Raw genomic sequence first — 21,364 nt, 5'->3', positions numbered from 1 at the left:
GGAGTTTACTTGCCTGAGTTTACCTTGCATGAGTGTATACCTGTTTGAGTGAGTTTACCTGCATGAGTTTACCTGCTTGAGTGAGTTTACCTGTTTGAGTGAGTTTATCTGCATGAGTTTACCTGTTTGAGTGAGTTTACCTGCATGAGTTTACCTGTTTGAGTGAGTTTACCTGCATGAGTTTACCTGTTTGAGTGAGTTTACCTGCATGAGTTTACCTGTTTGAGTGAGTTTACCTGTTTGAGTGAGTTTACCTGCATGAGTTTACCTGTTTGAGTGAGTTTACCTGCATGAGTTTACCTGTTTGAGTGAGTTTACCTGCATGAGTTTACCTGTTTGAGTGAGTTTACCTGTTTGAGTGAGTTTACCTGTTTGAGTGAGTTTACCTGCATGAGTTTACCTGTTTAAGTTTACCAGCATGAGTTTACCTCCTCGAGTTTACCTGATTGAGTTTACTTGTTTAAGTTTGCCTGCTTTACCTGTTGCTATCAAAGAGTGGTCACCATCTCACCACTTGTACTTTAATTCTTGGTTGTTTATTATATTTAGTAAGGTGTATGATGTTATAAAATTATATAAAAGAGAAAAAAAAAATATATATAGGCTAATTGAATGGTGAGGAGAGAAATTAATTATCAATGTTATGGGATGGAAGGGCAAGAACACACACACAAAAAAAAGAGAAAAAAAAAAAAAAAATCCTGTTGGACTCCTCACTTATAATTATGTTGGGGAAATTGAAACCACACTAATGTTGGGGAGGTTAAGACCAAGTTGGGGAAGTTAAAACATTCTTACGTTGAGTGAAACGACACTTATGTTGGGATAGATAAAGGGTCGTATTTTAAAACATTTCGTCACCCAAGAACACAAATTTGACAAGGCTTTCATAGTTGTGGGTATTTCCAGTAGTAGTTTTATGACCCTGGTGGTAGTTTGATCCTTCTACTGTACAATGAACCTGAAGAAACACTCATTAGAACCCGACTGACCCCCTCTTTGACCTTAGAAATAGCTGATGTGAGAACCAAAAGTGTCTTATAATACCGACTAAAGCCACACTTATGTCGGGGAAATTAAAACCCAGACTGAAAATAACCTCATTTACTAATTTATTATATGTAGACTCCCCTAATTGTTGGGTGGCTCGGGAGACTCAACGCCCACCTCGCCAACATATTATAAACTCTTGCACTTTGAACTGGAATGACTAGAATGTACATAAATACATCAATTGGCCTGACTGAAACCTTTTATGCCATACAAAATTTGAGAGAGAGAGAGAGAGAGAGAGAGAGAGAGAGAGAGAGAGAGAGAGAGAGAGAGAATATGACAATTGTAAGAATAATGAATGGGGTAGGCTACAGATATTGAATAATTCCTCTTGGAGTTGAAGTATATAATTATGTAGTGTTTTTGAAAATGTTGATCAATTCAAGAAACATTTTATTTTTATTTTGAAGGAGTAAAATGGTCTCTTGTTACTGCCAACATGGTGCCAGTGATCTTTTATTTCATCCAACTTATAACCCAATGCATAATCACCATAATAACAATAATTAAATAGTAAGAATCAGCCAGAATAGTATAACTTGCACCTCGACAGATGAAACTGTTTGTCTGTCCCACTCATCAAAAATATTTAAATACATCTGAAAAGGTATTTTGTGTTTGGGTTATCAGTTGGCTGACTTGTAAAGATGACTCATTAGCTGAAGCCAAGCTAATCAATGCACAAGCTTGTTGCAAGGGTTAGCTCCTCATGGTGAGTAGTTGAAGTCCATGTTTGTTTTGATGGCTTGTCTCAGTCCAGAGTTTCCAATTGCTGCAAGGATCAGCCCATCTCAATGAGTGAAGGGTTCAATGCATGTCTGTTTAGTTGCTTCCTGTCCAAGGTTTATATATACTCCAATGGCTTGACTAAGGGAGGGAACAGGTGGAGGCTGTCTGAAAACACCCTCTGGGCTGCCATGTAGACAGACACCCTAAGTGGATCTCTGGGTCTGCATTTTTTTTATAAAAAAAAAGAGGGCTGGGAGGCCCCCTCAAATTACCCTGATTTTGAAGGAAGCCCCTGAAGGAGCCAAGCCCAAAAGCTGTAGCTGTGCTCTGCTGCAAGACTCGTTCCCTCGCAGTGAGTGGAGGTTTTGGTGCACATTTGGCAGCTTGTTTCAGTCTGAGGTTCACATTCCTCACATAATGGAACTAAATAACATACACTTGACAGATTGTGATGAACGTTTGATGTCTTGGTTGTCTGTGAAGAAGAATCATTATCACCTCTAATTATTTCTACAGGTCACTCTACTCCTGAGTAGCAGGTTTACCTATGATAATTATTTTCTCTGAAAAAAATAGTGATTCATTTGTACAAAATATTCTTATGAACAATTTGTACGGAATTTGTTCATAAAATTTATCACTGAGGGACTATGGTTAACAAAGCTTTAATTAAGAAAGGTCTCTGCATTAATAATCAAGTCTACCTGAACAGACAAAGATTTTGATTGGTCTAAGATAGTTCTGGGTACCTCATATGGTTCAAAGTATTTCCTAAGGACCTACAAGATATTCCTGACTGATTTTGGTTAGAAATATTACTTTTTACCCAAAACAAAGGTCATATGGTCAACTATGATAAGGCAATGTAGCCAAAATGTATCAGGTCTATGTTACGAACACAAGAATGGTTTTAACCACCAAACTTCTCAAGTATCGGACATCAATTTTGTATGAGTAATCATACCTTACTGTACAAATATACTGGACAAAGAGATCATGAATACTATGGTACTACAGACACCTTGCCTTCCATTCTCTTGATATGCAGGAAACACTTCAACAATATTGTCATTCCTTCACATGCTCACCACTCTTGGGTTGGATGAGGTGCAGGGATGGGCCGGGGTACCCAGGCATATGCCACTAAAGGTATGACACGAACACAACACACCCCAGCCACCTCAATAACCAGATACTGAACATGATCTGAAGCACATTTCTAAAAATCTTAATGTTGCCCTGAATGCAAATGAACTCAACAAACAACTAAAAAATAGAAGAGATCAAAACTAACAACAAAAAAATACACAGAACAAACAATCAAGCAGATCCAATAGTATGAACGTTTTAACCTCGGAAGCTGAAGAGAACCACCAAGTGTTTGTAATATGATCAACTTCCAAAAACACACACACATTGACGCCATACAAAACCTCCTCCCGTGTGGTGGCAATACTGGCCCGTCTGGTGGTTTGTCTGTCACACATTCCTGATGGAGGGGGAGAGGTCGGCGAAGTAGGAGTGAGCCATGGCGTCCTCTGCATTCATTCTTGCAGCAGGATTGCAAATTAGCAGCCTCTGTGTAGGGGAAAGAAAGAAGAGATAACTGAAATGTCTTGCACCTCACTCACCACTCACCTCACACTACAAATACACATGCAATTGCCTCACACTTGCACATAATTTCAAAGTCAATCTACACCTGCCCTGCACTTAGAGAACATTGATTTTGCACTGTATTCCCACACCAACCCTGCATTACAAGCACCTATGAAACCCTCACCTACAGGCTAGTCCAGGAAGACCTTTATGGGTTTGTGATGCTTACCTGTAGGAGATCCCTGCCCTTGCTACTCAGCTTAGGGCAGACCTGAGCCAGCGTCATGGTGGGCTGGTAGAGGGGAAAGGTCTTGTAGTCCGGCAGGGAGGTCATGCCAGGCCAAGTCTCCTCCGTGGGAGTCCCAAGGAGCTTGAAGATGCGTTTGACTTGGTCGTCCACGTCACTGCCAGGGAAGAGTGGGCGGCCAGCATTGGCCAACTCTGGGGGCAGGATAGAGTGGTGGTTAGGGGGGGGTTGAAGGAGGAGGAGAACATACCAAACCAAACTAGATAAACAGTAATCATGAGAAAGAATCAGCACAGGAACAACAATGCTCCTCGCCCCCCAAAAGAGAAAAAAAAAATTATCACGAAGAAAATTAGAACATTAAACAAAGAAGATTACTAGACTTATAAAACAAGTGAAAAACAAGTGAAGGAAGACAAGAAGGTCATTATAAACTTCAAGAAGAAATCACTTCCCATCTGAAGCATCAAAAAGGAAAATATCTGAAAGAGGATGTGGAAAGAAAATCATAATAAAAAAAATATCCTCACCTGCAAATATACACCCAGCCGACCACATATCAATGGAGGTGTTGTAGAGCTTGGCACCAAAGAGCACGTCAGGCGGCCGGTACCACAGCGTCACCACCTCGGCTGAGTAGCAGCGCACGGGGATGCCAAACGCCCTCGCCAACCCAAAGTCCGCCAACTTCAGCTCCCCATTCTGCAGGGGTGGGTTTGGAGAGGGGGTGATACAAGGTGAAGAGGGGTGGTGGGAGGGTCATGACAGTATGGGGGTGTGGTGGAGTTAATGTGTAGGTGTGAGGGTGTAATTCACCATGGTGTGACCTATACTCAATCAAGCAAATCCTCTTTGTCCACATTTCTCACAGGCCACCTTAGTGTCCTATGTTTTCATTATCTCTTCCCTTAAGCCATACTCCCTTAGCATCCTGTATTCTAAAGTAACCCACTCATGCAAAGCCCCTCTTTTCTTTACTGGCACAGGCACAGGTGTGTTGGTGCTGCCCTTACCTTATTGATGAGAAGGTTCTGTGGCTTGAGGTCTCGGTGCAGCACGTTCCGGCTGTGGCAGAACTCCAGGCCTCGTAGAAGCTGGAACCTGCAGGATAAAGGTACACAGATACACACATGTTCAATGATTTTTCATCCTTTGTTTAATGCCAACACGTCACGTTTCTTCATTTCTACTGATTAATTTAGTCTAATCAATCATCTTTCTACCGTTTTTCAATTTTTTTCCCACATAAGTATAAGGGAAGTATTTGTCTATTCCTTTCTCTGGTGTATCAGATGAGAGTAAAGATAGGAGCGATACAGTAAAATTCCATTACATAATTCTATTTCTGCTGGTCTGAAAACCCCAATGGACCAAATTTTTAAGGCAGGAAATAAAAGTATAGGTATTGAAAAAAAAAAAAAAAAAAAAAAAAACTATAATAATAATCCTCATTTGAATTCTGAATGGCAGAAATGAGCAAATTAAGGAAACAAATATACATCCAACAATAGAAATAAACAGATTTGGGCTGATGACAAGTGTCAAGTAGGTATACATTACACTCTTTAAAGTGGTGCCTAGTGAACAAACTGGAAGCACACACACTCAATCCACTAATGCTACAAAGCAAAAACACTAACCAACAGACTAACTCACTCACTCACATGAAGGACTTAACAATGTCTGGGTCGATTTCCCCATTGAGGCTGTCGAAGTACTTTTTGAGATCTTGGTCGCAGTGTTCGAAAACCAGCGTGAGTTTCTTGTCTGAGTGCAGCACATCATGGAGGTGCACGATGTTCTTGTGCTTCAGCTCCTTCAGCAGACAGATCTCCCTCAGTGCTGATGAGGGCACTCCCTGATTTTTTTTGGGGGATGAAGGGAAGGAAATGAAAGTTAAGATGGTATTGCTATGAATTTGTAAAGTATGAATATTTGAGGGGCATATAAATGACTCTTTGAGATGTATAATTAGAATGTACATTTAAGCAGCATGTCTTTGCTCTGGAAAGTGAAGATGATCACTGAGGCCATGTGCAGCTATAGCATATACCTTTACCTTTTTAAAAAGTGTTGTTATATAAAAAATCTAATGTGATTTTTATTTTTTTTCACTTACTTAAAGAGCACAAGTTTGATTTTTAAAAGAAGTTCAAGTGCATGTGTTGTTCTGTATTAGTATATAGTAATAAAAATTATATAAAAAATCCACTTTTTAATGAGTACAGGTATGTGTTTTTAAGAAGTACAAGTAATCTAGGAGCATGTATTATCTGTGTCAGTTTGTCTTCCTCAGCCTCATTTGACAGTCCTCTCTCAAGGGCCTTCCACACATTCCATCTCATCTCACAACTCCCCCACTGACTCACCTCATCGTCATCGTCCAGCCGCACTCTCTTCAGGGCCACAATCTCCTGCGTCTCCCTGTTCTTGGCCTTGAACACAGTACCATATGTGCCTGCAAAGAATGGAGAAATTATAATCATACAATTTATCCACAATAATTTACAACGATCTAATCCCACCTAGTAAAGTAACCTAACTCCACCAAATAAAATATGTAACTTAAGCTAACAAGGTAGAGTAACATAACTTTACCAAGTAACTGAATGCAAACTGAATCATTATTGTAACACTTATTTGCCAAGCACAGTGAATAGCCTCTAATTTACACCTCCAAATGATGAATAGCTATGATTTATCAGTTTTCAGCATTAAAACAAGTGGAATAAAGCTTTGCCCTGTCATAATTTTGCATTGGCCACCAGCTAAACAAACTACTAAGGGATGAAACATAAGAAACAGAATTATGAGTAACAACCTCACTCAACAAGCAATACAGTATCACCCAAGAAATACACATAATAGCCTGTTTGATCTCACTCACCTTATCCTGACCAGGCATTTCTTAAGTTTTGCCAAACCAAGAATATACTTGTGCTGAGAAATAGTAGCGAGACAACACTATATGTAAACAGCATCAAAAGATGTCACCTGTCACCCACTCCCCTGCTCTCCCTCTTTCTCAGCCTCCATGACACTGTTAAAGGGCCTGACCAGCATGTTAAGTACTAGAATACACCGTGAATATACCTGTGTTGTAAAATGGTAACGAGATTAACTAGATGTAAACAGCAACAAAAGACCTGTCACCTGCCACTCACTGCCCTTTTCTCCCTATTTCTCAGCCTCAAAGACACTGTTAAAGGGCTTGACCAGTGTGTTAAGTACTAGAATATACCATGAATATACCCGTGTTGTAAAATGGTAGCGAGGTAAACTAATGTAAACAGCAAGAAAATACCTGTCACCTGTCACTCACTGCCCTTTTCTCCCTATTTCTCAGCCTCAAAGACACTGTTAAAGGGCCTGACCAGTGTGTTAAGTACTAGAATATACCATGAATATACCTGTGTTGTAAAATGGTAGCGAGATAAACAACAACAAAAGACCTGTCACCTGTCACTCAGTCCCCTTTTCTCCCTCCTTCTCAGCCTCCACGACACTGTTAAATGGCCTGAGCGGCGTGTTAAGGGCCGCCATGAGTCTCACCTTCCCCGATCTTCTCCAGCTTCTCATACTTCTGCATGGTCCCTCTTCAGCCTCGGCCACTGGTTTGTTTACATCGGCGACGTCTCCTTCTGCCTTCCTAACGGCACCTCCTGTCATGGGCTCGGTTTTCTAGCCCCATAAAACACCCAAGAAGAAGAAGAAGAAGAAGAAGAAGAAGGTTTTCTTTCCTTTCATTCTTTTTTCCTACACTTTAACTTTCTTTTTGGCCTTCTCTTAGTTGTCTGTCTTTTTCCAATCTACATTTTTTTCCATATATAACTCTTTTTGGTTTCTTATTGGTTACTGTATTTTATTTTCAGTTATTCTCTTCGTAACGGCACCTCCTGTCATGGGCTCGTTTTTCTTTCCTTTCATTTTTCTTCCTACACTTTAACTTTCTTTTTGGTCTTCTCTTAGTTGTCTGTCTTTTTCCAATATACAACTTTTTTCCATATATAACTTTTTTTGGCTTCTCCTTGGTTACTGTAATGTATTTTTCAGTTATTCTCTTCATCCTTCCTCTCTGTTCGACATTTGCTTCAAGTGGTTAGCCTTCCTTTTATGACAAGTTATCTGGGCACCGTGATAAAACGTGCCTCAGGTAATCTTTTCCCGTCCAACACGTCAAGTTATGCTGATAGGGAATAGAATAACAGTGCAAAGATCAGAAGGAAGGATTTGATTTTGCCTTATAATTTGATGAAGTTTACGTATTTCTATAATTTACAGATAACAGGACGCTAAACTATTCATAAGCACTTAATTCCAGTGTGACCTTTAACCTGCTTCCAATGCTGGCTCTGTTATTTGAATGATCTTTACGCTCGCCATTTCAGGTTATATCTATCTTTGTCATAGCTTATATAAATACATATTTTTTTTTACAACAAAGGAGACACCTCAAGGGCACAAAAAAGAGGAAACAATAATAATAAAAAAGCCCTCTACTCGCTGCTCCTAAAAAGAATCCAAAGAAGTGTCCGAAAGAGGGGAAAGAGGAGTAGGCTATTTAGCTCAAAATATTTGCCAAATACATCACGGAAGAACTATATATATACTGACATTAACAGACCCAAGTACGTCATAACTACCGAACGAGGATATATTCGAAACTTCCTAGGAAAATGGAACAGTTTCATTCTTCGTTTCGAGCATGGTAACCCAGCAGTGATGGTAGACTTAGTGCTTTATCGGTGTATAGCAAGTGTCATGAACTAACTCCTCCTCCACAGGTATACAGGTAACTCAATAAAAAAGCTCAGTTAAATTACATGGCTGAGGAAGCTGCTTTATTTCTCTCGTGTCAGTCATGGTACCTAAAATAACAGTGGCAACAGATACAGCAACCCAGTCCCGTTGAGAGAAGTAGTGTCTTATTAGTGTACGAAGGTGTTGGGCGCCTGTTAGGGCCTCTCAGCTGAAGGTAAAGGTAACGTAATTTTGGTGGTAAATGCTATAGCTGCGCGTGGCCTCGGTGCTCATCTTCGTCCCATTGACTCTTGAAATGGAGCTTAAAACCCAGATAAATGTGTACGATTGAGCTAACTGCTTTATCAATCTCATTTCATGGATGTTAACGTATTTATAGTAGGCTAGTACAGGTAGAATTACCCTCTTAATTAATTCAAGGCAGGTGTAAGGTGCTATAAAAATGTTACCCCTCCACCAGGTGTATATAATGGACTATGAAAGGTGAAAGAAATGTATATGGGTTGTGTTTTTTGCGCCCTGCCTCCTCTATGAAGCAAGGACGTGGGCTGATAACTATCTTGCCTAACCTCCCGTGCACCTGCCTTGGAGATAATAAAAAAGGATGAGGGCTTCCTTTGTGTGCTTGTGTAATGGGTGATGTATACTGTATATATATAGCCCGCTGCTACCTGTATGAAGCAAGGTAGGGTGGTGGGTGATAAGCCTATCTAGCCTAGGATTCCTGCACCTGCTTTAGGGGTATACAAAAAGGTGAGAACTTCTTTTATCCGTCCTTTTTGGTACGTAGTTAAGTTACAAGGAATAGCAAGTGTGTTTCCCATAGAATTCTTGGGTAAAGGCAAATGAAAATGTTTATATAGGTTGAAAACGTATATTTATAGATTAATTCAGGTTTGGTTTGGCATGATTTAGTTTGATTCGATTTCGTTCGGATTGATTTTGTTAGAATGGTTTTGGGATTAGTTATGTCAGAGTATTTCTTTTACTGTAAACCTCTCCTTTTCTCTTTCTTCATATATCTCCCCTCGCTCTTCCTCAGTAACCTATTCTGTTCTAGTTTTTTATTAGTTCTCCCTTTCAACGATAAGTAGAAGAAAACCATTGTCTTTATTGAGATTCTTATCGTGGAGAGAGAGAGAGAGAGAGAGAGAGAGAGAGAGAGAGAGAGAGAGAGAGAGAGAGAGAGAATGTGTCCGAGAGAAATAGCCTCATCCATATCATTCCACTGTCCCAACTTTAATATCCTCACCAGGAAGAAAAATGCCGATAAGAACATGAACAAAGTTTCTTGACCGTGAGTACAAGAAAAATAAAGCAAGAGATCACGCACGGCAGCGGGTGATAAGGCCCAAATAAGATGCTGAGGGCCGCCGAGCAGGTGTGCTGACGCGGAGAAATATGAGCAGGTGATAAGAAGATTGTGACTGATTACGTGTGATTGATTGGGTTGTTGTTGTTGCTGTTGTTGTAGTAGTAGTAGTAGCAGTAGTAGTAGTAGTAGTAGTAGTGCTAATAATAGTAACGATGATAAGATAAAAAAGTAATAATAAGAAAATGCAGGATATGTACGTGTATATGTATAGGGAAGACCAATATTCCAGATTTTTTATTTCATTTATTTTTTTTATTTTTACTTCATTATTTTTTTTATATATTCTCTCACCTGCCGCCTCACCTGCCCTCAAAGCCTCCCTCATCTCCCTCTTTACAGGTGTGTGTGGCCTCTTCACTTACCTCCACCTCGTCGCTCCCTGACTCCCTCCACCGAGCATCTGCAGCCCCTACCTACCTGCTTACCTGTTTCCCTTCAAGCCAGGCGAAGATAGGTAAGTGAACCGTTAACTATTTCTTTTGGCTTTATTTTTTTATTCGAATTTACATTGTATTTTCTATTTTTTTTCTTTTTGTGTGTTACATGTTTGCATCCTTCTTTTCTAGTGTATTTATGTTTATTTTTTTGTATATATTACTTAGATGTTGGCGGGTAAACACATAAAAAAATAATTTAAAGAAAGGTCTCTGGTTCGTGAGGTTACCATCGTCGAAATTAGTATTATATATCTGAGGCGTTTAGCTTAGTATTATGTAACTCCAAACCATCCCCTTATATGTGAGAGAGGAGCTATTTGTGTGAAAGAAGGAAAGTGGGGGGGGAAGGGTAGCGTCAACTGCGTACGTGTGTGTGTGTGTGTGTGTGTGTGTGTGTGTGCATCCTCTCCGATTGCCTTATCCTGGGTGCGACCTTGTATACGTATACACAGATGAAAATTTCCAGAGAGAGAGAGAGAGAGAGAGAGGGGAAGGAGGGTGGGGAGGAAGGGAGTTGTCGCTTGGGCGAACGTTCGTTGAGAACGTTCGCGTGCTGTACAGTCGTGCCTGTGTGTGTGTGTGTGTGTGTGTGTGTGTACTTAAAAATTGACATCGTTGCGTTTTTCTCCTCCGCCTGTTATTATTGTTGCTATTATTTTTATTATTCATTATTATTATTTTTATTTTTATTATTATGATTTATTATTATTATTATTATTATTATTATTATTATTATTTATTATTATTATTATCATTAATATTATTGTCATCATTATTATATTGTTATGATCCTCCTGCATGGAAACTAACTTTGAGAGAGAGAGAGAGAGAGAGAGAGAGAGAGAGAGAGAGAGAGAGAGAGAGAGAGAGAGAGAGAGTGGGAGGGAGGTAAGGGGGGAAATGACGCTTGCGAGAACGTTCCTTGAGAGTGTTCGCGTGATGTACAGTCGTGTGTGTGTGTGTGTGTGTGTGTGTACAAAAATGACATCGTTGCGATTTTTCTCCTCAGCCTGTTATTATTGTTCCTATTATTATTATTATTATTATTATTATTATTATTATTATTATTATTATTATTATTATTTGTGTTGTTGTTATTATTATTATTATTATTATTATTATTATTATTATTATTTATAATTATTATTATTTTATTATTATTATTACTGTTATTATTAACATCATTAATATTATTGTCATCATTATCATGATGTATTGTTATGATCCTCCTGCATGGAAATGAGCTTTTAGAGAGAGAGAGAGAGAGAGAGAGAGAGAGAGAGAGAGAGAGAGAGAGAGAGAGAGAGAGAGAGAGAGAGAGAGAGAGAATCTACTTTGTGTTAAATAGAATAAGGAGATTACAGGTAACGCGCAGAATACCTGGATCACAAATTAATTCCTCAGGTGATTCCTTAATTCCCGCTGGAAAAAAAGTATTACGGTACGAAGGAGGAGGAGGAAAAGGAAAAGGAAAAGGAAAAGGATGAGGTTGGTGGTGGTTGTGAAGGTGGTGACGTGACTTATATAAGGGGAGGAAAGTAAAAGAGGAAGAACAAAAGGGTGGAAAAAAGTAACTTCGTCGTGCGTCTATGCGGAAAGCTTTTAAAATTTCCATAATCCTAAAGAGGTTGAAGGTGACAGTCTGGTCGGGCCGTACGAGGGGTGACGAAAAGGGAGCGGGGGGCTAAGGGGGGGTCTTCTTCCTTTTCGGCGCAGGTCTAAGGTGACGGATAAGTGAGCCTCGGCGTCCCTCATGGGATGTGATTCCCTCCGACTCTGAAGGAATTGAGAAAGCTGAAGAGATTGAAAGGTGATGGAGTGCGCATTATGTGCGACCACGAGGAGGAGGAGGAGGAGGAGGTCGACGAGTGGACGGAAGAGGAGGAACAGACGAAAGAGGAGGAGGAATAGTCGAAAGAGAAGGAACAGACTGAAGAGGAGAAAGAGGTAGAGGAATAGTCGAAAGAGAAGAAATAGACTGAAGAGGAGAAAGAGGAGGAGCAAAAGGAAGAGGAGGAGGAATAGTCGAAAGAGAAGGAACAGACTGAAGAGGAGAAAGAGGAGGAACAGATTGAAGAGGAGAAAGAGGAGGAACAGACTGAAGAGGAGAAAGAGAAGGAACAGACTGAAGAGGAGAAAGAGAAGGAACAGACTGAAGAGGAGAAAGAGAAGGAACAGACTGAAGAGGAGAAAGAGGAGGAACAGACTGAAGAGGAGAAAGAGAAGGAACAGACTGAAGAGGAGAAAGAGGAGGAACAGACTGAAGAGGAGAAAGAGGAGGAACAGACTGAAGAGGAGAAAGAGAAGGAACAGACTGAAGAGGAGAAAGAGGAGGAACAGACTGAAGAGGAGAAAGAGAAGGAACAGACTGAAGAGGAGAAAGAGGAGGAACAGACTGAAGAGGAGAAAGAGAAGGAACAGACTGAAGAGGAGAAAGAGGAGGAACAGACTGAAGAGGAGAAAGAGAAGGAACAGACTGAAGAGGAGAAAGAGGAGGAACAGACTGAAGAGGAGAAAGAGAAGGAACAGACTGAAGAGGAGAAAGAGGAGGAACAGACTGAAGAGGAGAAAGAGAAGGAACAGACTGAAGAGGAGAAAGAGAAGGAACAGACTGAAGAGGAGAAAGAAGGAACAGACTGAAGAGGAGAAAGAGGAGGAACAGACTGAAGAGGAGAAAGAGGAGGAACAGACTGAAGAGGAGAAAGAGGAGGAACAGACTGAAGAGGAGAAAGAGGAGGAACAGACTGAAGAGGAGAAAGAGGAGGAACAGACTGAAGAGGAGAAAGAGGAGGAACAGACTGAAGAGGAGAAAGAGGAGGAACAGACTGAAGAGGAGAAAGAGGAGGAACAGACTGAAGAGGAGAAAGAGGAGGAACAGACTGAAGAGGAGTACGAGGAGGAACAGACTGAAGAGGAGAAAGAGGAGGAACAGACTGAAGAGGAGAAAGAGGAGGAACAGACTGAAGAGGAGAAAGAGGAGGAACAGACTGAAGAGGAGAAAGAGGAGGAACAGACTGAAGAGGAGAAAGAGGAGGAACAGACTGAAGAGGAGAAAGAGGAGGAACAGACTGAAGAGGAGAAAGAGGAGGAACAGACTGAAGAGGAGAAAGAGGAGGAACAGGCTGAAGAGGAAAAAGAGGAGGAACAGACTGAAGAGGAAAAAGAGGAGGAGCCAAAGGAGGAGGGGGAGAGGTTGTAAACAGGAAAATTAATATCAAGAGAATTATAATAAGGGAAAGGCAAAGATACAGAATTCTCATAAGAGGTTAAGTAAGAGGAGGAGGAGGAAGAGGAAAGGGGAGAAGGAAGAGGACTAGGATAAAATTGTAAACAGAAATAGAAATGAAGAGAATAATGATAAAAGGGCAAATTGATATATAATTCACGTGAGGAGGCGAAGTAAGAGGAGGAAGAGGAAGGGGGAGGGGAAGAAAAAAAATAGGAATAAAAAAGTTTGTGAACAGGGAACTTAGACTACAGAGAATGATAAAAATGCAAATGTATATCAAGTTCACGTGAGACAAGGAGAAGAAAGAAGATGGGAGGGAGAAGAAGGAGGTGGTAGAAGTTTGAGAGCTGGGAAAGTGAAATAAAAATAATATTGATCAAAGGGAAGCGGAAGAAGAGAAAGAGAAGGATGATGATGATGATGATGATGATGATGATGATGATGATGATGATGATGATGAGGAGGAGGAGGAGAAGGAGGAGGAGAGGTTACGAAGACTGATAAAAGATATATAATAGGAATTTAAAAAAAATAAGGCATAGATAATATTAAAAAACAAAACAAAAAAAACAAATATAGATAGATAAATAAATAGATAACAGAAATGAGGATCTAAAAGAATCGAAAAACAAATAAACACGAGGAGGAAGAAGAGGAGGAGGAGGAGGAGGGGTCACAGGCGAGGAGAAGACCCTTACCTTAAAGAGGCGAGGGAGAGAGAAGTCAGCGGAGGGAGTGAACTGCGTATTGCAAGAGCGTGCCCTCGCTATCTACGTGCTGGGGAGAGGAATGGGTCCCGCTGGGGGGGTGGGGGTGGGGGGGGAGGAACTACGCACCTACTCACCCCATCCCACACTCCCACTGCCATGTCCTGCCTTGCCCTCATTCTGGCCACGTTGCTGATTCGCTTACTCGTTATTGCGCTGTTATTCTGGCGTGTTGTTGTTGTTGTTGTTGCCTTTGTGGCCTCAGCTCAGCGTCTCTTGTGCTGTCACGCGCTGTCACTGTTTCCCGCGCCCCGCTCCCCTCTCCTCCCTCCCTCCATTGCTACTGCCTGGCGGTGTGAAGCGAGGGGAGGCTTGAAGGGTGAGGCACCATAAACTTCCCGGTGAGGGGGCGGCGCGACCTTCCCTGGGCCTCGTCAGACACAACAACAACACCGCCACCACCACCAGAACCCGAGGAAACATGCATCACCGTCTAAATATTCCCCCAGCACGCTATTTGACCTTGACTCTCCCGCCCCGCCCCGCAACAACTCCGCATCTGAAGCAGGGGACCCCGGCACGGCCAGGGAGGGAAAGTCACTGTGAGGGGAGGGGAAAAAAATGCCCGGAATTCAAATGGCGTGGAGCCCGCCCCGCCCCGCCTCGCCGTGTGCATTGCTGCAGTTGTTGCCGCCCCGAGCCTGAACGCTGTCACCGGCGCCCTTACCTTGGGCGGTCTGCTGGGGGCGTCGCCACCAGGTTTGGAACACCATCCCAGCTTCCCCCTTAAGATATCAAGCCCAGTGTGTGCCTGGCGTAATGGCGGGAGACAGAACAGGCCCGGCACGCCAGGCCGGGGTCCGAGTGCGCGGCGGGCGTCCACGCCCCACCTGGCATACCTCCGCGGCCGGCGCGGTAACCCGTCAGCCCGCGGAGGCCGGTCCGTTACGTAAGCGGAGGTGCGGGGGTGGCGGGGTGGCGGGGAGCGGGTTTGTTGACATCCGGACTGAACCACGTGGTGCGGGTCGCGGCGGGCGGGGCGGGCGGCACGTGGCTGCTACTGCGTCGTAGAGACCTGGGGGGCCAGTGGAGGCAAGGGGGGACGGCGCGCCCTGACCACCCATCTAGGGCTTGAGAAAGGCTTCTTACATTGCCTTGGAATGCAAATAAACTTGTTTACGCAGTGGAGGGAAGTGCGAGGCGCGGCAAGGCGCTAGGCAAGGCGGTGGGGCGTGAGGCTGGGGGCGGGAGAGGGAGGCAGCCAGGCTGCCGGCAGCACCATTTCATTGGTAATATTGACCAAGAGTGTCGAAAGCTTCCTGTTTCCTGCACGACCCTGGCATCCGGCGGAGGCGGCATCAGCGGCGGCAATTAGTTACCTGTGCGTGCTGGGCTGACGTGGCGCGCATGACTGCCAAGGACGCCAGCAGCACGGCAACGCGCGAGCTGGAGGGCGGGAAGAAGGGCGGGCCGGCGCTTGGCAGGGCCCCTTCACCACGACGCCGCTGCTCCGTGGGGCGGCGGGAGGCGAGGGAGGGGCTGGGGGCGTGGGAGCGGCGGGAACTACGCGTCTCTTGCCTAACGCGCAGTGGAGTACCTCGTGGGGTGACTGTGGCCGTTGTGTGTGTGTGTGTATGTGTGTGTGTGTGTGTGTAAACGTAATCTAGGGCGGGGATGGTGCTGTGAGGAGGAGGAGGGAGGTACTTGTAACACTTGACACTCAAAATGAGGAAAACAATAGTCACTAAGATACAGATGCGAGAAAAAAAAATATATAAGATAAACTCGAAAAACAAAAAGGGATATAAAAAAGTCAGTGTGGACATAGGTGGAGGAGGAGGAGGAGAGAGGTTGAGGGTGAAAGGGAGGTGAGGAGGAAGAAGGTCAGGCTGTAGAATGATATGGATAAAGGAACACGATCGAAAGGAAGGGAGAGGAAGAAGGAGGAAGGAGGAGGGTGGAGATGGAGAGGAAGGAGAGAGGAGGGTGGAGATGAATGGTGCAGGAACGGAGAAAGGGAGGGAGAGGCAGCTTTTTACGGCGGAGGAAGGAATGAAGGAAATAAAATAAGAGGGAGAAGTAGATAAAAGAGGAAAATAAATTAGAGAGGAAGGGAAAAAGGGAGAGAAAGCTATTTGGCTCGGAGAAGAAATGAATGAATGAAGAAAGGAAGGAGGGAGGAAGGAAGGAAATGAATGAGGGAAAAGAGGAGGAAGGAAAGGAGAGCTATTTGGCTCGGTGAATGAATGAATAAAGAAGGGAAGGAAGAACAGAGGGAAGGAAGGAGGTAGGAAGGAAACGAATGAGGGAAAAGAGGAGGAAAGAAAAGAGAGGTATTTGGCTCGGTGAATGAATGAAGAGAGAAGGGAAGGAAGAACGGAGGGAAGGAAGGAGGTAGGAAGGAAACGAATGAGAGAGAAGAGGAGGAAGGAAAAAGAGAGGTATTTGGCTCGGTGAATGAATGACTGAACGAAGGAAGGAAGAAAGGAAGAGCGTACGAAAGGAGGGAGGTAAGAAGGAAAATGAATAAAGAAGGGAATGAGAAAAGGAGAGAAATTCAGTTTGCACAGTTAAAGAAGGGAAGGAGGGAAAGAAAGGGAGGAGGGAGGGAAGGTGAAGGGCTTAACAACAACAACAACAACAAAAGAACTGCGCAGTGCGGGGGATATATACAATCACGCTACCCACCTCCTCCTCCTCCTCCACAAACAGGGTGAGGAGTATCCAAGTCACTCTTACGAAGGTGATCTTAAACGTGTGCACTGCAGAGTCACGTATGTGTGTGTGTGTGTGAGAGAGAGAGAGAGAGAGAGAGAGAGAGTTGTTGTTGTTGTTTTGGTCAGGGAAATGGTCGCTTCTCGGGACAATCAATTAAATCATTCTGCAAGGTCAAAGTGAATTCCCTCCTGTGCCCTTCTTTATCCCCCTCTTCCTTCTCCTTCTCCTTCTTCCTCCTCCTTCACCTTTCCTCGTCCATTAGTTCTTGGCCTTTCGTTTCCATTCTGTTCCTTCTTCCCCTTCGTCGTTTACATCTCGTCTTTCTGTCTCTCCCTTTTTTTTTCCCCTCCTTCATCTCCCTTTCAACCCCCCCACTCTTCCTATTCCTTCTCTCTCTCCTCTTTCTTTCCTCATTCATTCTTCTTTTCCTCTTCTTCTCTCTTCATTCATCCCCTCCTTTATTAGTTTCGTCCTCTTCTTCAACATATTATTTTCTATTTTCTCTTTCCTCTTCCCTCCTCCTCCTCCTTCTCTTTCTCCCCCTCCTTTCCTCATTCATCCTTCCTTTCCTTATTCGTCTTTCCTTTTATTTTCGTCTCTCTCCTACTTTCCCTTCTTTGTTTTGCTTAACCTTCCTACCCAGCATTATATTTTCTATTTTCTCTTCCCCTCCTCCTCCTCCTCCTCTTCTTCCTCCTCGCCCTCCTTCTACTCCTCCTCCTCTTCTTCTTCTTCCTCCTCCTCCTCCTCTTTCTATTTCCGCCTCCTGCCCGTAGGTAAAATAAACAGAAGGCCGGGATCTGAGTATCACCTTGACAACCAGGTAACCAAGGTGAGAGAGTGAGGGGAGGCAGGTGAGGTGAGAGGAAGAAAGGGGGGAGGGGAGGGGAAGAAGGGGAGGAAGTAAGGGGAAGGTGCGTGGGGTGCAAGGGTGACTATTTTTTCCCCTCCCTCTCCAACCAGTGTAGCATCTTCATCCATCTGTGTGTGTGTGTGTGTGTGTGTGTGTGTGTGACCTTGAGTATCTTGTTTCCAGTACACACGTAGCGGGACTGGCAACATTCCTTCATGCCATCTCCACCACCACCACCACCACCACTTACATCACCAACATCACCACTTACGTTTATCACTACCGCTACTACTACTACTACTACTACTACTACTACTACTACTACTATTATTACTACTGCTACCTCCACCACCATGCTCTTCTACTACCACCATTACTTATTTCACTACGATCACTACCACCATTACCATCACCATAGCCACCACCACCATCACCAGTACTAAATATGTTACCCACTACCATCACCACTACCACCAACAACCCCACTATCACTACCACTACCCATACTACCCACCACCACCAACAACAACACCACCACCAACAATAACAACGCCTATGCCTCACCTGACACCTACTTACCTGAGGATAGTTATATACGTAACCTGTTTAGTAATATCACACCTGCGCAGTTATCTACATTCCTTGACTTGGCTTCCTGTCCTTGCCATGGGGGGTTGGAGGATAGAAAGGGTTGTGGGCACTGGGATAGGTATGGGGTATCAGGGCATTAAGGGGGGTGGGGGGGTTAGGTTCCTATTTCCTTCCTTACTCGTTTCACCTATTTCCTTCCTTTCTCGTTTTTTTATCTTTTTCTTTATGTCTTTCTCTTTACATCCCTATTTTTCTTTGTTTCTCTTGTTGTCTTTTTATCTTTCTTTTATTTGTTCAATTCTCCTTCTTTCTCTTTCTCTTTCTTCGTCCTTTTTCGTTCTTTCTTTCTTCCTAATTCCGCCGACACAGGAAAAGTTAGAGAGCAGAAGAAAAGAGGGTGAAAGAAGATAACGAGTTCTCTTGGTGGAGGAAGGATTAAAAAAGAAAAGAAAAGGGAGAAGGGTCGGGTACGTTCTGGGGTCATGGGAGAGGAAGGGAGAGGAAGAGAGAGGATGCGCAGTGTATATACAAGGGGCGTAGGGTAAGGGAGATCCTTAGGGGCGTTGGGATCAAACTTCAGAGAGAGGAAGGGAGAAGATGGGAGAGGATGGGCAGGGTTGGTATGCAAGGAGAGGAGAGTATATATTTTTTTAAGGGACATTGGGTTAAGGGTTTTAGGAAGTAGGGTGAGAAAGTGTGAGGATTGACTAAAGGGGTGATGGGGTGTAAGTGTAAGAGAGAAGGTCGTTAGTGAGCGGCCCTTTGTCTGTCTGTCTGTCTGTATGTATGTATGTATGTGTGTCTGTGTATATACTAAATAGGTTATACTCGATTGGTGAATGTTTGTGTTATTTTCTCATGCGTGGGAATGTGTATGTTAAGTCTCGGTCTCTCTTCCTTTGTCTTGTGTTCCCTTCCTTTATCTTTTATCACGTATTTTTCATGTTTTTTCTCTTCTTATTTTCCTCTTTGTCTTCTTGTTGTTCTTGTTTTTGTTTTTGTTGTTTTTCATAGCATCTTATCATCCTTTGTCTTCTTTCCCTTCCTTTCTATTTCCTATCACGTATTTTTCATGTTTTTCTCTTCTTATTTTCTTCTTTGTCTTCTTGTTCTTGTTCTTCTTGTTCTTGTCCTTTCTCGTAGCATCTTATCAGTCCTTATTCCTTTGTCTTCTTTCCCTTCCTTTCTATCTCGTATTTTTCATGTTTTTCTCTTCTTATTTTCTTCTTTGTCTTCTTGTTCTTGTTCTTCTTGTTCTTGTCCTTTTTCGTAGCATCTTATCAGTCCCTCTTCCTTTGTCTTCTTTCCCTTCCTTTCTATCTCCTATCAAGTATTTTTCATGTTTATTCCTAATTTTTCTTTCCTTCCTTGTCTTCTTTCCCTTCTTAATCTTGTTTTTCTTCTTTGTAGCATCATTTCTATTACTGGGATGCTATCAATCCACTTCACTTCCTATCGCCATTCTTCTTTTTTTTCTTTTTATCGTCTTTGTAATACGTGACCTCTGTTGTTTATTGCTAAGTTGTTATCAATCCTTTACACTTTTTTTTCCTTTTCCTCTTTATCTTCAGTCATTTGTTCTCTTGTTTTTCTTGTTTTTCTCTTTTTTTTCACGTCTGTTTCTTTTATTTTTATTCAATTCTTTTTCTTCAGTAATATATATTTTATTTCTTTTATTTTTTACCTTTCCTCTTTATCTTCAGTCATTTCTTCTCTTGTAAGCTTCTTTTTCACATCTATTTCTTTTATTTTCATTCTTAGCATCATATAGCTTTTTTTTTCTTATTTTTTCTTATGTTTTCTCTGACGTTTCTCTTACGCATCATACCGCATTTCTTTGTTCTTCATTAGTAAAACGATATAAAAAATACTCCACTCCTATCCTCGCTTGGCACAGGTGATCCCCCACTCCCACAGGTAATTGGGTAGGTACAGGTAAATACGTACAGGTAGGGTGACTCACCTCTCGGGAAATGTGGCCCAAGGTAACCTGGAACCTGGCGGGCGGGAGCAAGCGGGAGACACGTGTAGCCAGATTATAGGACGCTGACCCGGGCGCGTGTGTGTGTGCGCGTGTGTGCGTGTGTGTGTGTGTGTGTGTGTGTAGAAAGGTCACACAAGGATGATATTAGTAGTTTTAGATTCTCACGTTTCTCTCTCTCTCTCTCTCTCTCTCTCTCTCTCTCTCTCTCTCTCTCTCTTTCTATTCTGTCATTACCTTTAAAGCTGTCTTCGTTCCCTGTGTCCTCTCTCTCTCTCTCTCTCTCTCTCTCTCTCTCTCTCTCTCCCACGGGCCAGAGAGAGAGAGAGAGAGAGAGAGAGAGAGAGAGAGAGAGAGAGAGAGAGAGAGAGAGAGAGAGAGAGAGAGAGACCCTCACATGACGGATGCTGTGCCTGGCTCTGCGCACGTATACTTTGTCTGAGAGAGAGAGAGAGAGAGAGAGAGGGGGGTGGGTAAAGAAAACCAAGGAGGGAATGAATAGACTGGAATGCAAGAAGGCAGGAAGGAAGGAAGGAAGAAAGGAAACAGAAGGAAGAATATGAAGGAAGAAGAGAAGGAGGAGAGTCAAGAATACAGGCAGTCAGGAAGGAAGAAAGGATGAGAAAGAGGAAGGAAGGAAAGAGGGAGGAAGAAAATGAAAGCAAGAGAAAATGAAGAGAATGAAGGAAGGAGAGAAAGACGAGAAGTAAGAATGAAGAAAGTCAGGCATGCAGGCAGGAAGGAAGGGAGAGAGGAAATGAAGGAAAGAAGGAGGGAATGAAGAAAGACAGGAAAGAAGGAAGGACAGAGGAAGAGAATGAAGGAAGGAAAGAAGGGAGAAGAGGCAAGAATGAGGAAAATCAGGCAAACAGGCAGGCAGGAAGGAAATAAAGGAGGAAACAGAAAAAAAAAGAAAATGAAAGAAGGAATGAAGAAAGAGCACAGGAGAAAGCAGGAGCAAGGGAATGAAGAAGAAGAAAGAGAAGGAGGAGAGGCAAGAATGAAGAAAATCAGGAAGGCCAGCAGGAGCGAAGGAAGGATAAAGGAGAAGGAAGATAATGAAGACAAGGAAGAAGAAAGGAAT

The 21,364-nt window shown here is 43.0% G+C and overlaps 1 protein-coding gene and 1 long non-coding RNA gene across 4 annotated transcripts in view; one reads left to right on the top strand and one right to left on the bottom strand.

Moving 5' to 3' along the window:
* Positions 1-2,019: 2,019 nt before the first annotated feature.
* Positions 2,020-15,018, bottom strand: LOC127008146 (cyclin-dependent kinase 5-like). Of its 2 annotated transcripts, XM_050879802.1 has the most exons (8): positions 14,343-14,693; positions 7,181-7,814; positions 5,998-6,086; positions 5,293-5,486; positions 4,642-4,729; positions 4,159-4,330; positions 3,611-3,822; positions 2,020-3,360 (listed from the first exon to the last, which is right to left on the bottom strand). In XM_050879802.1, the coding sequence occupies exons 2-8, from the start codon at positions 7,215-7,217 to the stop codon at positions 3,262-3,264; spliced, it is 891 nt and encodes a 296-aa protein (XP_050735759.1). In that variant the 5' UTR covers positions 7,218-7,814; positions 14,343-14,693; the 3' UTR covers positions 2,020-3,261. The 2 variants fall into 2 exon arrangements, with proteins under 2 accessions (XP_050735759.1, XP_050735757.1); XM_050879800.1 differs by lacking the exons at positions 7,181-7,814; positions 14,343-14,693 and adding an exon at positions 14,865-15,018.
* The window catches only part of LOC127008149 (uncharacterized), an 86,415-nt gene continuing 72,875 nt past the window's right edge, over positions 7,825-21,364 (top strand). Inside the window, exons 1-2 of one of the 2 annotated variants that reach the window (XR_007760844.1) lie at positions 7,825-9,798; positions 10,104-10,218. This is a non-coding gene — a long non-coding RNA (uncharacterized LOC127008149). Of the gene's footprint in view, positions 10,219-21,364 lie in introns of both variants that reach the window. The other variant, XR_007760843.1, reaches the window with a different exon arrangement.

The sequence above is a fragment of the Eriocheir sinensis genome, chromosome 37, assembly GCF_024679095.1.
Source record: "Eriocheir sinensis breed Jianghai 21 chromosome 37, ASM2467909v1, whole genome shotgun sequence".
Lineage (NCBI taxonomy): Eukaryota > Metazoa > Arthropoda > Malacostraca > Decapoda > Varunidae > Eriocheir > Eriocheir sinensis.
The sequence above is the reverse complement of the archived record's forward strand: the minus strand, read 5'-3'. Positions and strand labels throughout refer to the sequence as shown.

Bases quoted from the DNA above. Each gene is read 5' to 3' on its own strand.
- LOC127008146 (XM_050879800.1), bottom strand. From the start codon at position 14,910: ATGGTGTTCCAAACCTGGTGGCGACGCCCCCAGCAGACCGCCCAAG. The intron at 5,487-5,997 runs GTGAGTCAGTGG...AAAAAAAATCAG, and splicing joins GGCTGGACGATGACGATGAG to GGAGTGCCCTCATCAGCACT. The intron at 3,823-4,158 runs GTGAGGATATTT...TCCTGCCCCCAG, and splicing joins GGCTGGGTGTATATTTGCAG to AGTTGGCCAATGCTGGCCGC.